This window comes from Protopterus annectens, chromosome 17.part0 (assembly GCF_019279795.1).
Source record: "Protopterus annectens isolate FY-2018-M chromosome 17.part0, PAN1.0, whole genome shotgun sequence".
In the NCBI taxonomy this organism is placed as follows: domain Eukaryota; kingdom Metazoa; phylum Chordata; order Ceratodontiformes; family Protopteridae; genus Protopterus; species Protopterus annectens.
The window spans coordinates 807,135,032-807,150,029 of record NC_056751.1 but is presented as its reverse complement, the minus strand read 5'-3'; the positions used below and the strand labels follow the sequence as shown (position 1 = coordinate 807,150,029).

At 35.6% G+C, this 14,998-nt stretch overlaps 1 protein-coding gene across 1 annotated transcript in view; it reads right to left on the bottom strand.

Moving 5' to 3' along the window:
* Positions 1-362: 362 nt before the first annotated feature.
* Positions 363-14,998, bottom strand: part of LOC122791532 (intelectin-1a-like) — a 144,932-nt gene continuing 130,296 nt past the window's right edge. Inside the window, exon 4 of the mRNA XM_044059274.1 lies at positions 363-515. Coding sequence (XP_043915209.1) covers positions 363-515 — 153 coding nt within the window. The remainder of the gene's footprint in view (positions 516-14,998) is intronic.

The following is a 14,998-nucleotide window of genomic DNA, read 5'->3' as shown; positions in this document are numbered from 1 at the left end:
TTCCTGAAAGGATAGAAGCTACAGTTTTAATGTAGTGTGTTTGTGACAAGGTGGTTCTGAACTTTCAAACAGCAGGAAAAGAAAAGTATAAAAAATGGGTCCACACATTTGCAAAGTACAAATACTTAATGAAAATACATTCACTATTTGACTACCATTTTTATTATTGTACTATTTAAACATTTCTTATTAAAAATAATGTGCAGTCTTCAAAATACACACTACTGGCCTTTAATAGGAATATAACTTCAGATAATTTTAACAAATATTTGCAGCAATTACAAAGATTGCAATTATAGCTTGACAATTACGATCTATGTTATGTACACAGAAAAGTGAAAGAAAGAAAGAAAGAAACATTTCTATTTGTAGAAGATAAGCACTGCTGACTCAGTCATAGCCTTGGAACTGCTACAACCATGTGTAGTTCCATATCCATCCCAGTCAAAACTTGTAAAGTCTCCACATTGTCGTGGATTAGCTTCAGGAAAATAACCACCTCCTCCGATACAATGCTGAAAATGAAAAAAACATTGTAGTTGGCAACTAATATTAAATGTGATGTGAAACATCAGAGATGCCAAAGAATAACTATGATACAGATTCTTTAAGGATGATTATGAGCCACAGAAAGTATCCACAAAGTGCTGTCCTCTTAGACTTGAGAGTTTCAATTTCCTATCAGACTGACTGCCATTCAGATGAGTTTTCATCAACATTACCCAAAGAATTATCACAATGCAAGCTATTTCCTGAAGAATGCCAAAATGCCGTACACTGAGTGACAGATTGCCTTCAACTGCAAATGGTTTTACTAATGCAAAGTAGTCACTTCATCAAATGTTATTTTATTCCAACACAGAATAAGGCCAGAGAACAGATTACAAATTCAATGCACAGCAGAGCTTAATTAGGTAAGATCTCTACATGTTTTACTAGAAAAAATGTTTTTTATCAAAACATTTTAGTGAAAAATACTTCAACATTCCACAGTAGAAGGAAACACTTGTCGTGTATATGGAGCCTATAAACAGAACCTGCACAATCCAAATATGCAGTAATGTCTTAGGAAACAAGCACTAATAGGCAAAAGAAAAAGTAAAACAATCAAAAACTTCAGAAGACTTGGGTGATTACAAGTCATGAAATTTACATATGTGCATGTTACCATATTTTTTTTGTTTGTATTTTATATTTTTTTATATCTGGTTAGTACAAGGAATAATAAAGGTACTTGAAAAGTCAACAATAGCTATATAGAATTTTGAATGGGTTTATCTACGAGATGGTTAAATTGCAAGCTTTCTGACTTCTTCCCCGATAAAATAAAATGGTAGCTTATTTTGCCATTAATAAAGTTGATATTGTATTGAGGGTGCATGTGAGTGATGTGGTTATAGAGTATGGCTGTATCTAAGTACTTTCCATAACCATAACTCTTTGAAGATAGGTCATGATAACTAAATAATGATATATCTGGAGCAGAGTAATGGGAATGTCAGGTCTCCCTAAACATCTACTGATACAGAAAGTATCTTACACTCATTTGCAATGTCTTCTTTGGGGACTGGTACTGTAGCACTGAATCCTAATATTTGGGGAGATGCCAAAGTAGTGCTAAAATCCTTTTTTGGAGAGTGGAGATGGAAAGGAATTAAAAATGATCCATTCCAGTGGTATTACACAACATTAATAATCTGCTAGAATGTGCACCTTAATGTAAAATAATAGACATATGATAGATACCTGGTCTACATTAATGAATTAGTTTGTTTTAGTGAAATGCAAAAGAAATAATACTCTGTTATTAAATTTTATAATAAACAAATATAAATTCTCAAATATGTGACATTTATAAGTATTAGGTCCTGAAAAACTATACCGATTTTATTAAGGATCTAACATGATGTAGGAAGATTAAATACAGCAGTACTGCTTAGCTAAACAACAAATTAGTTCTAGGAAAAGCTTTTTAATGTCTCCTGTAATACGCAACTAAGTATGATAATACATCCAAATATATGAGCCTTAACTGGTGCCTACAAAGGACCAATGGAGAGGTGCTTGCAAAAAATATTCTTTCAAATACGTGAGTCTTGTATATGTAAATTCAAAAAATATGACAAATCAAAGTGCACATTTAACAAGGCACTTTGAGCAGATAATGTTATGAGTACTGGTACTCATCCTTGAATGTACTACATAACTGCTGTGAAAGTACATGGATGTAAGAGTAGAAATAAAATAGTTTAAGGATGAAGTATCATAAGACTGATTGAAAAGTGAAGTTCCAAGAAAATAAATCTTGTAATTAGGTACAGCTTAATACAGCATCATTTCTTAATAAAAACTAAAACAAATATATGTACTTTCTCTTTTAAACATAAGTCATAAGAGTATATCCCAAACACAATGTGCCAAATATTGGTGTATCATAAAGCATATGCCCTATAAAGACTTTGTAATATGATATTCATGTCAGGTGTACTAGATATGCTCATAAACTTGTAACACACAACCAAGAAAGGTTTTATAACTTATGTAGTCAGGTTTCACTTCTCTTGATAAAAGTAACTCATATATAAGTACATAAATAAAATACTAGGTAGGCTTTACACTATGGTAATAGCATTTTTTGTGCTATGTTACTACTGTTTTTTTTTCACATTATGTTTTTGTTTTTGTATTGTTATTCTGAGGTAATGTTTTTCACACTGGGTAGGTAATGTCTATCTCTGTTATAGCACACATCAACAATATAGCACATTCATATGTTTTACTAGTTAAATATACTCCATGAAATGTATGACTTGCCCACGAAGTATATTACTTTCACTTTAAATTGAAAGTCACATATGTCAATATCAGATGCCGAATATTGGTTCATCGACCGTACCTGTGGAGTGTGAACTGTGCTTGCATGGTTCCCCTTCACAAGATCAAATGGATGGAAGCTCGAAATTCATAATCTCGAGACCAGAATCTCGAATTTCCATTCACTCGAAATTGTGAATGGGAGCCTTAGGTTTAAAAAAATAAAAAAGTTAACTTACCTTTTTGCAGGGGGCCAGGTCTCCCTGTACTCTAGCAGTTTAAATGTGAATGTTCCGTGACGGCACTATAGCGGAGGAATGGAAAAGCTTTTGTTTTGCGCTTATGCGTATAGCACGGAATGGGAGATTTCCCTTTCCTTCACTATAGTGTGATCTCGGAGTAGGTATATTTAAGTAGGGGGGTGTGGGGGGTACAGGGGGGTAAAGCCCCCTGCGAAAACATTTGAAAGGTATTATTTTTTTTGTCCCTTTCATATGTTCAGGTTTCACTAAATTCGAGATTCTGGTTTTGAGTTTATGACTTTCGAGTTTAGAGAAATTCGATCATATGAAGGGGAACCGCTTGCATACAGATAAGTATTTTTTTTTCTGTTGTGCTGAAGCTTTCAGATATTTATCAAACATTTCAGCATTAGGTGTCTGTGTGTGTACTTTCCTAACACTGACATTTGACAATATTAACAGAACACTGGTGATCCAGAGGGAAGCAGAATGTAAGAAAGTTCCACTTTTATTGGTGAGTCTTGCAGAGAAAGCATTTGACAGAGTAGACTCGGACCTCGTGAGTAGGGCAATGGAAGCATTTGCTTTCCCTGATACAATTATAAGGTTGATTAGAAGAATATATGAGGGATCAGAGGTGTGAATTAAAATGGGTGAGGTCCTCTCCGATAATTTCTGCTTGAGTAGAGGAACCAGGCAGGGGTGTCCTCTTTCCCCTTTGTTGTTTGCATTATATTTAGAACCACTGGCAAAGAAAATAAGGGACTCAGAAATTCAAGGATATAATTGATATGGTAGTCAAGAAAAGCTGGCTTTATTTGCAGAAGATATAATTTTATACATGACAAAACCAGAAAGGGACATTACAGTCTTGTGGAACATTTTAAGACAGTTTCAAATCTTTTTGGGATACAAAATTCATAAAGCTAAAACAAAGGCAATAGGTGTAAATTATGTACCCACACACAAATTGGTTCAACAATATCCATATTTATGGAGACATGATAAAATTAAGTATTTAGGAGTATGGATTTGAAATGACACTGTGGTGGCAATTAAAGATATGTGGAAAGAGACTAAACAAAAGATAATACAACAACTGATAAACTAGAAGTTTTGTTATATGGCTATGGATACTAAGATATAAGCCATTAAAATGTTTTTTGTCCCTTTAGTCTTATACACAGGTCAGGCATACTTTTATTAACCAGAGGAGAAGTTATGGATAGCAATTAAAAAAGAGTTGAAGGATTTTATCTGGGAAGGGAAGATAACAAGGGTCAAGTGGGATAAGACGATTCTACCAAAAGAGCAATGTGGACTAGGATTACTTAATTTGAGCGGGTATTTTAGAGCAACACTGTTAAGGTTCCTATACATAGCATAAGCAGAAAGCTATAATTCAAAGTGGAAATGAATGATGCTGACACAGGGAAGAAGCTCAAGAAATAAGGACAGATTGGGATTTTGGATGCAGACTCTTAAGGAGAACAACCAAAATCATACAGAGTATAATATTCATAAAATAGCAGGAAGTATTCTAAGAACCAAACCAGCACAAGAATGAAGAAAAAAGAGATTTTGTCAATAGGGTTGACTGTGGTCTGGGATACAGATAACAGGCAAGAGGGGGCTGGAATTTATTGGAGAAAACTGGCAAATGAGCCAAGGTATTGGGAGCAAATAACTAGAAAGAGAAAGGTAATAGAATGGGAAGAGGCCAAGAATTTATTTGGGCTGCAAGTTAAAGATTGCCTTCCCTATCAAGGACTGATATCAGAGTATAGGCAAAGAGAAAGAAATAGGGGGCTCCTGAATGAAAGACCAGCACTGACAGAGTTTTTAATAGAATCTAGAACAGAAGCTGCACTGATAGAGTTTTTAATAGAATCTAGAACAGAAGCTGCTGTTAAAAAAGGAATAATTAGTAAGGCATATAAAATCTTCTTCTTCTTTCAGCTTTTCCAAGTTAGGGGTCGCCACAGTGGATCATCTGTCTGCTCATGATTGGCAGTGGAGTTTTACGGTGTTGAGTTGCCAGCCCGGCACCCAACCTTCCACAGAAGGCACACATATGCACACACTCACACCTAGGGCCAATTTAGAGTGTCCAATCCACCTACTGCATGTCTTTGGGATGTGGGAAGAAACCGGAGCACCTGGAGGAAACCCACATGACCACAGGGAGGACATGCAGACTCCACACAGAAGGCACCCCAGCCGAGGATCGAACTGGAGAACCTCTTGCTGTGAGGTGGCAATGCTAACCGCTGCATCACTGTGGCCACCCTTAGTAAGGCATATAAAATATTGCATGATAATTATAAGAATCAATCAGAGGAGCTTATAAAGCAATGGGAATAGAGATTGGATAAGCAATTCACAAAGACAATGGGGGATATTTGTATATCTCCCAAATATGCAACAAGGTCTAGAAGATTTAGTATCTTTGCCTGGAAGTGTTGACATAGGTATTTTTATACCCCAAGTAGACCCCAAATAATTTTTCATCAGGTGGATAGCAAATGTTGGAGGTGTGTCAGGCAAGAAAGAGGTAGATGGGAACATATTTTTTTGGAAGTGTGATGAGCTGGCAGACATTTGGGACTCCCTTCAGGCCGGTCTGTCAGAAATGCTGGGTGGGCACATTGGACTGACTGGGGAGATGATTTTTTTTAGTTATGCTACAGAATCAGAATTGCCTAGACATTGCTGAGTCTAATTATGGTGGCTTCCAAAAAAAGCAATTACTAGAAAATGGAAATCAAAGTCTAGACCAACTTTACTAGAACTAGTGAATATAGTAACAGAGATAAAACAACTGGAATTGGGATCTTTAGAAAAGGGAAGGAGCAGACTACATAGGAAAAAATTGGAATTTTGGGACCAATATATGCAGAGCAGGAACAAGGTTTAAGAGGCAGGATTTGAATGAGCTATATAATGCTTAACTGACAATGACTGGATGGCTTACAAGTGATGTATAATATTTACAACTACAGTTGTTTCAATGGTGTCTGTGATGTAAACTGTTTGCAACTAAAGTGATTTTATTTGTATGTTTTTCATTTATATAAATGTAAGATTTCCTTTGTCATACATAGAAATTTAATAAAGATGTTTGGAAAAAAATGTCTTTCATATTAAGGCCACTTTGGAAGTGGATGTAGGAGTTCAAGAAGATGGGCTTCAGAAAAATGTAGGACTGAAAACTGTTACTACTTTTATTAATATTAAAATTTTCACCAAACCTATCTGCTAGCAGTTTTGCTATCTCTGTGGGTTCAGTGTGTGAGATACTGTTGGCCACTAGTTCTGCACATGTTTGGGTCCTACCCTTTAGAGTACATATGTAGCTGTAAAAGGCCTTATGGTTATCCTTGTCTGTACTTGCTAAGTTTCTTTCAAAGGAGCCCTTTGAGGGTTTGGCAAGTTGTCTTATTTGCCTGTTGAGGCTAAGGAGGGTGCTTTTCCATTGTTGGGGCCTTGCCTTTGTTTTCTTGGACAGCAACTCTTTGCATTTATTGTAAAGTTTGTTGATGCTGGATGTCCGCCATCATAGCTTGTTTATACTTGAGGCTCTGGCTTTGATTCTTTCTGGTACAGCTAAGTTTGTACACTTATGCAAGTGATTGTACAGGGCTTTAGTGTAAGCTTCAGCACAGTTACCACTTGCAGCTTGGGGTAGGGCTTGGAATGCATTTATACCTTCACCTAGGAGGGTATAGTTTGCCTTGGTGAATTTATTTAGTCTGATTTCACCCTTTGTGAGAACTGGTGGTAGTTCCAGCTAGAAGGTGACTGATTTATGGTCAGTTTTAACTAATGAGGGTCCGACAGTTGCGGCCTTGCATCTGTTTGACATGTTGGTGAGGACAATGTTTGTTCCCCTTATCAGAGTATTTACAGTAAGTTTTTTTAAGTTAAAACTATGTTATTGTTTCCACAGGTGTGTTAAATATTGTATTTGCGTTTTTTGACAGGAGCATTGTGGGATAAAATATAATGAACTACACTTTTGTGCTGCTGCATTTTTGCCTATAAGTGCTAATACCTAGTGAGTTAGTCCCCCCCCACCACCTTCTGTAAAAACAAATACAGTTGCAGAGATAAAAGAACTGAGTGTATGCAGAGACTGCTGCTGTTTTGGCAAAGTGTGATGTCTGCTGTGAGTAACCAGAATAAGAAGGTATAAGAATGATTCTGATTAATGCTAATTCTAACAAAAGTAAAATTCAGAAGTGGTATATTTCAAAGAAATGCATCAAAATATTGCTTGGGGAGCAACCCTCCCAGAGAAATACTGGCAAATTAATTTTACTTCACTGTTAAGGAGGAGGCTTTTCTCTTTGCCACACCCAAGGGTGCAAAGACTCAAACCTAGAAGCACAGGAACTAGACCCTGAAAATGAAGGAAGTGAAACAATTCATAAAACTAGTTTGAAATAACTGCATGGAAAACAATGGTAGAATGTTAAGTAATTGCATGTTTTAACAAAATGATTTGAAACGCTGGAAGGTTGCTTGGTAAAGATGCATATAGTTAATGTTTAAAGCTGTTGAGTGGAATATACAAAGAAAGCTTGTTGCCACAGTATGAAGCATGTATTTAAGAATACTGGTGAAATACATTTTGAAGTAAATAGTGAGTATGGCAACATTGTGGTGAATTTTTAAACTGCAGAAAGTGGCTGACTACATTTTAAATGTAGAAGTGTAAAGACTGTGGATTCTAATTGCCAGTGACCTGTGGAAAGCATCTTCATCCATATTATATTCACTGTCAGTATTAGTTATCTTCATTTTCATCTTTGTTGTCACTGCAGTCATCACACTTTCATTGTCATCATCTCATCTTTATCACATTTTCCTTTTCATAGATGCATAGAATATTCCAAAAGTTTTCATAACATCACTAATTCATACAATGTGTATACAACCACACTTTATTGTAGTGCGACTATTGAGATAATTTATATACCTGTCATATTCTTCCTAAAAGTGATTATCCCATGATGGAAAACTATTGGTGTGACATCTGTATTACTATACTGTATACTACGCAGTATGCAGTTTGCAAAGAATCTTATTCTGTTTTATTTTTATTTTCCTTGAATAAAACTGCATTTATTTGCTGATTTGTTATCTGAGCGACTGATTTATTTAACTGCACTTGTGTGTTGAAATCTGCTACATAATACAGAAAACACCTAACCACAACAAACTGTTAAACTGTCTGTGATAGCAATTATATCATTAGAAGGCTGAGTCACATGACACATAATCAAGAAGTTGCTGTCCTACCAATAGTAAATATAAACATGGGTTTACTATTCTTAAAATAAACATTGTTTCGTTGAAGTAACTAAAATAAGCAAGCATTTATTTTAGAATCAGAAAGCCTTCTTTATGTAATGAGAGCATGAGTACAACAAAATATGTAAAAAAGTCCCTTGCACATGATCCTTAAACACATTCTTATTGTTTTATTTTTTTGCATGAAGCAATAACTGATACAATGAATGCTGTAAAATGTTGTGGTCAGAAATCATGGTGCATTGAGGAAAGCTTATATCGGTTTTCTTAGCAGAAATGTAAAACAATTTTAAAATGTGTATGCTGCCCTTATTATGGAAATGTATTGCACTGGCTTTTTGTAGAATGTAGCGCAGACAATTCAGAATGTGTACACTGAAAAATAATGATATTTCTAAATCTAAAGTAGTCTAAGTTGTTGTTTAAATGTGAAACCTATTGACAGGGAAAGGGGATTTACTGCTGTATAAACAAGAAAAAGGAGTTTATTAAAAGTAAAATCATGTGATGGTAAACAGTGGTTCATTGCTGTGGTGTAAAACAAGAAAGAGGTGTTGCCTCTGACAGTGAGAAGGGGTTCATTACTGTGTAACATAATAAATGAAAATTGTGTTACTAACCTTATGAAAGTGGAGTATTGCTTTCATTGGAAAAAAAGTAGGCAGTAGGCAAAACACTGCATGTGCTACCTTCAGGAACAGAGAACAAGTGTAAAGCACTGCTGGGATACAACATGGGCTCACTAAAGAAAGTGCAATTAGATAATGATGTGTAGCCACAGATAGTGTTATAGTTCAACAGTATTAGAATGCATTGTATTGCATCAGAATATCTCAGATAGGAGCAAATGGATGTTATACAGTCCAGTCTTGCAACTATGCTAAGTAAAATCTTAGCAGGAACTAATGACTTTGGCTCTAAAAATTCTAAGAGATATTGAATAGATAATGCTGAAAAGCACAATTTAGTTTTCTTTGAGTGTGTAAAGAAACTAGTAATTTTTGAAAAGTGAGATAATTTTAAAAATGGTTAGACAAAAACAAGGGAAATAAATTACCCTCTCTCTTCTTTATCTCTCTCTTTCTCACATACAGATCATTGTGTAGCTCTGCTAGAAAGAGTCGGGGCATTAACTGAGAAAGTGGAAATGCTAAGACAGCCAGGGGATGCTGTCTCCAAGGAAAGCAGACAGAATTAATAGCAACAAAAGAGCAGATAGCTTCTGAAAATGAAAATAAAATGAGAGAAAGTTCTACAAGGCTGACTTTCAGCGGCACAAAGAAATGGCAAAATAAAATAGACAAAGAAATAGTTGTCTTTTCCAAAATACTCTGAACAGCTTGGAGCAGTGAAACACAAAAATAAATCTGAAAGTGTGTTTGTGTTTCTGTTCTTATCTCATCCCCTCATTACTATAAAATCACTAAGACACTGAAAGCAGTTTATTAAACATTTATTAGCAGCATGTTTAAACTATACTAATTAAAGCTTAAACTAATGCTAACAACATGGCAACAGACTTTTATCTGCATGAAAACAAATAACAGACAGGGTCTGAAATATTCCTTGCAATCATAATTCACAGTGCTGATTGGCAGTAAGATATGCTGTTAATATTCATAGACTGTTGGTCAGCATATTTTCTCTTGAGTTCATTCACACAGTTACACAAACCAAGTTGTATTCAATATGGAATGCACAGAATAAACCAAGGCCATTGCTTTATTTCAGAACAAAGGGTCACTATAAGATTATCTAGCATGTAACATTATACAGATTTTTGTAAATGTTCCTGGTCTGAAATACAGAAATCCATTTTGTCAGTTATAATGTATGAAATAATTATACTATAGAAAACCCATCCTGACACTTATATTTTCTAATATTTCAATTTTGGTTCAACGGTTCTCCCTTAGATTTATCCTTTCTCAATAAATCAAGCTCTTATCTATTTAAGAAAGTCTGACAGTATTGCTCTTCCTATCAGCATCCTGATCAATAGATCACTACTTGAATCCTATGTACCCAAACTATGGCGTTCTGCTTTTATTCTTCCACTTCGCAAGGGTGGCAAAAATTGTAACACCTCCAATTTCTGACCCATAGCCATCCTCTCCCCAATCTCCAAAATTCTTGAAAAATGTATCCACTTACAGCTCCTGCCATTCCTTACCAAACACCAACTACTCTCCCCTACCCAACATGGCTTCTGTCCAGGACACAGTACCAACTCCGCCCTTCTCTCCTTCTTACATTCTGTCAATTTTGCTCGTGTCTGTGGTAATATGATATCCTCTGTTCTGCTAGACTTATCTAAAGCCTTCAATACCATCTCCCATAGTCACCTACTAAATCATCTGTCTAACCTCAACATCTCCCATAAAACTCTTACCTGTTCTCCAGCTACCTTTCTGATAGATCCCAAACCATGAAATGGGGCCAGGCTACCTCCACTTTCCTCCCAACCCCCACTGGAGTACCCCAAGGTTCAATTCTTGGCCCATTGCTATTCAATATCTTTATTAACAACTTCCGCAAAGCCATACCTAATACCAAAATTGTGCAATACGCTGATTATTCCACTTTGATCTGCCATGCCTCTAACCTAAAAGATCTCCAAATTCTAACTCAAACTGCTTTCTCTACCACCGAAGATTGGATGCTCCAAAATCACCTCTCGCTAAATGCCAACAAAACGAAGATCCTTCTATTCTCTCCCTCAAAATCCTTCCCTATTGACAAAAACTTACTCCAAATCACCAGCCTTAACAGCTCCATTATCGAGGTTGTACCCTCCGCCAAACTTCTTGGTGTAACCATTGATGAACACCTAAAATTTAACAATCACATCCAGCTAAATATCAAGAAAACCCACATAAAACTAGGCCTACTTTACAGAAACAATCACTTCCTCTCTCCTTCCACCAGACTAACTCTCGCCACAACCTACCTACTTCCCTCTCTACTGTATGGCGCTCCTCTGCTCACTAATTTATCTTCCACACTCACCTCCAAATTGGAAGTATGTTACAATAAAATAGCCAGATTCGCCACAAATGCAAAATCCTCCTCTCACCACTGCACCTCCCTACACCCTCTAAACTGGCTTGAACTCCCTAATCTACTTAACCTTCACCAAATCACCACAGTACACAAATTATTGTTCCAACCTGCTAAGTGCCCTGCACTATCCAATATTCTGCAACCTTATAACCCCCTCAGACCCCTTAGATCTACCCACCAAAACGTGATCACCATCCATAAACCCAAGCGCCCTGCTGGGAAGCTTCTGCTATCTTATTCCCTAGCTAAAAAATGGAATGCTCTGCCTTCCACACTGAGGACCTGTGACAACCTTAATAACTTCAAAACTCAACTTCATTCTTACCTCTATCTAAACAGGAAATGCAACTGTACTCTTCCACCCATTCCTCTCAAGCTTTCCCCACCTTTACCCCAGGCTAACCTTCTTACCTTCCTAACCTCACTTTAAATTGATGAATATATACGTAACCAAACAGCAAAAGCTAGCCATGATACTATATGCCTGTTTTCACTCCTAAATCTAAACTGTTTATACTTTTTTTTTCTCACTCCTTTGAATGCTTCTTGTTGCTTGCAATCCTTAACTTCCTTTATTATTAATCATGTAATAAAACTTTGTATTGTGGAGCTTTTCTCCCCGAACCTCCACTGAAAGTATTCTTGTAATTAAACTTTAATGTGTAGCTTTTCTCCTCGAGCCTCCACTAAAGTAGGCTCCCTAAGCCCATTGAACTGAATTGTAAATATTTTTTTCTCTTTTCTTTAGAATGCTACCTGTTGTTTGTAATCCTAACTTTCTTTGTAATTAATCATGTAATTTTCTTTGTAATTAATCATGTAATTAAACTTTGTATTGTGGAGCTTTTCTCCCCGGGCCTCCACTGAAAATGGGCTCCCCAGGCCCAGTGGACCTCCCCAGTCATCAAACTGGAATAAATAAATAAATAAATAAATATAAGAAACATGAGACTAGGCTACTTTAGATAACTATCTGATCATTTTAGCTTCAGATTTACACTGAGAAATCACTCAGTAGGATAGACATGAGCTGTAGGGAAAATGAATACTAGGTTAAAAATACACCTACTGGCTGGAGTGCTTGAATAGTAGCACTCCATGAATGTACATGCATTACTATTACCAATGTCTTTTTTAGTAGCTATTTTGTACTATTTTATTAGTGGCCTATGCATGAGGCATACCAAATTAGAATCATAAATACTGCAACTAAAAACCTTTTAAAAATATTACTCCCAACCTGGAGGCAGAATGCTTGTCCATTCTATGGTGAACCATTAACTCCTTTGTCATATAGAACATTTACAACTCTAAGATGCACCCGCATTATTTTTAACTATCATTTTACAATCAGAAATGATTGCACAGCATTTTACCTTTTATATTCTCCACCTTCTAACTGAGAATATATTTATTTTACCTGTGCTAACTCCAGAAATAACTATTTGACTCCATGTCACAAAGATTAGAATTTGACCTCCATGAATCCTGTTGCATATAATAGCCATTTTCCATTTGCCTCACATTTATTCACGTCCACAAACTGATCTGCAACATATGTTTTTATTATCACATGTATTAAAATCATGTCTTCTTGTATCCTGTTGCCACACAATCTGCATCATTATGTTAGTATTCTTTTATTTTCCATATTCTCTGATATTTTAACCATTAAAGTCTGGCCTACTACATTTTAAATTTTATTAAATAACCTTTACTGCTTTTTTCCTCAGGTAGGAATAATACATCTTAGCCAACATGTTACAATGACTATGTCGCCTTATCCTTCAAACTGATGTTTGAATACTTTTGGGTGTGAAGCTGTTCATATCATGGTAATCATATACACATCTTGTACATGTTGTAAAAATCCTTTATGTCTTCTCCATATATTTTAAAAACGTATACACATACTGTGCATACGATGGAAATCGGGTCTATATCACAACGTCGAACTTACAAAAGTTCGATCATTGTAATATCGAACCCTACTATCCGAAACCCAATAAAACCGAAAGCACAGAACAGCAATTTTTTCCCAGGGAAAAAAAAATGCTGTTCCATGACAAAAAAAAAACTTAAACTTAAACTGAAGTGGGTGCTGGCCTGTGCCCCAACACCCCCCCCCCCCACTTAAATATACCAACTCCGAGCTCGCACCACAGTGGAGGAAATAGAAAAGCCCCGAAAACGGCCCACAGATTTTTTCCCTGGGAAAAAAGTCAATGTGCTGTAGCTTCACTATTTTCCACTTTCAGACTTTAGGGTTCAATATTACAACGTTCAAACTTGTTTTAGTTTGACATTATAATATAGACCCATGGAAATCGTATGCAGCTGCTGTGCATATCATGAAAACTGGTAAAATTAAACATAAAATAATTTGATTTCCTATTAAAAGAATCCTAACACTATCTTGATATATCTTAATAACAACCATTTGCTGATCAGACAGATTCACTGCTCCTTCTCAGAAGCAATCTAAAAACAATGTCTGGTTAAATAACTTCTTCATGGTCAAACAGTAGGCAGATGAGAACAGAAAATCCCACCCTGTACCAGAGGAACTGCAATTTACAGCCTTAACCTTCTGTACCAACTTCCAGGCCTATTGTTGACATCTGTTTTCAAGAGAAGAAAGTAATTAAATATATTTTAATTTAAACAAATGAATCCCTTTATCAGTATCAATATAAAATAAAATTAGAACCACTAAAAGTGTTTCATTCTTTATAACTATCTCCTTGACGCACATCAGGAAAAAAATCCTTTATAGTGTCTGTTGCATCACATTTAACTCTGGAAGTAGCCCTACTACTTTTTGTCTCTTAATTTCCAATGTGTTTTCCATTATTTTCCTAACCTTTTGCAGTCAGGTTACTCTTTCTCTCCATTTGTTTCTAATTAATCAATTAATTAATCAGCTATTCCTGTTTTACTTACATTTTCCTCAAAATTTATTTGAGAATTAATAATAAAACACCATTAAATTCATGTAAGAAAAAAATCTGAACATGAAAACTTCCTTTAGAATTTTATTCTGTTTAGTTCTCTGTAATTTCAGGAAAATTACTTTTAGGGAAATTCACATATCGACATATGTATGGTGATCTATATACCATTACATTAGTCACCATTAGTTTGAAGCAATTACCAAGTCCTGTTGGTTACCACCCTGTACATGAATGAATGTTTACCTATGTCTACCCTCAATTTTGTCAATGTTGAAATCATATTGCAAAATTTATGTCAGTTTATTTTTACAAACCATGAAATAAGCATGAAAATAGTGTTTGTTGTTTCCTGGCTCAAAGCAAATAAGTTTAATGTATTCCCTTATGTGTCAAATTAGCAGTCTAGTTAGCCAGGAATAGAGCCTTGAATCTTCTGATTTACATAACTTGAATATTCCACTTGGTTTTCACTGTAAACATAAAACACTTTGTAGTTTTAAACATTTCAGCTATATAACAGTTTATCCTTGTTTGCCTGTTTAAATTTTAACTCTAGCTAATTAATAACAGCAGCACCAGAATTATTTCTTATTACATTTCTTTGTTTTT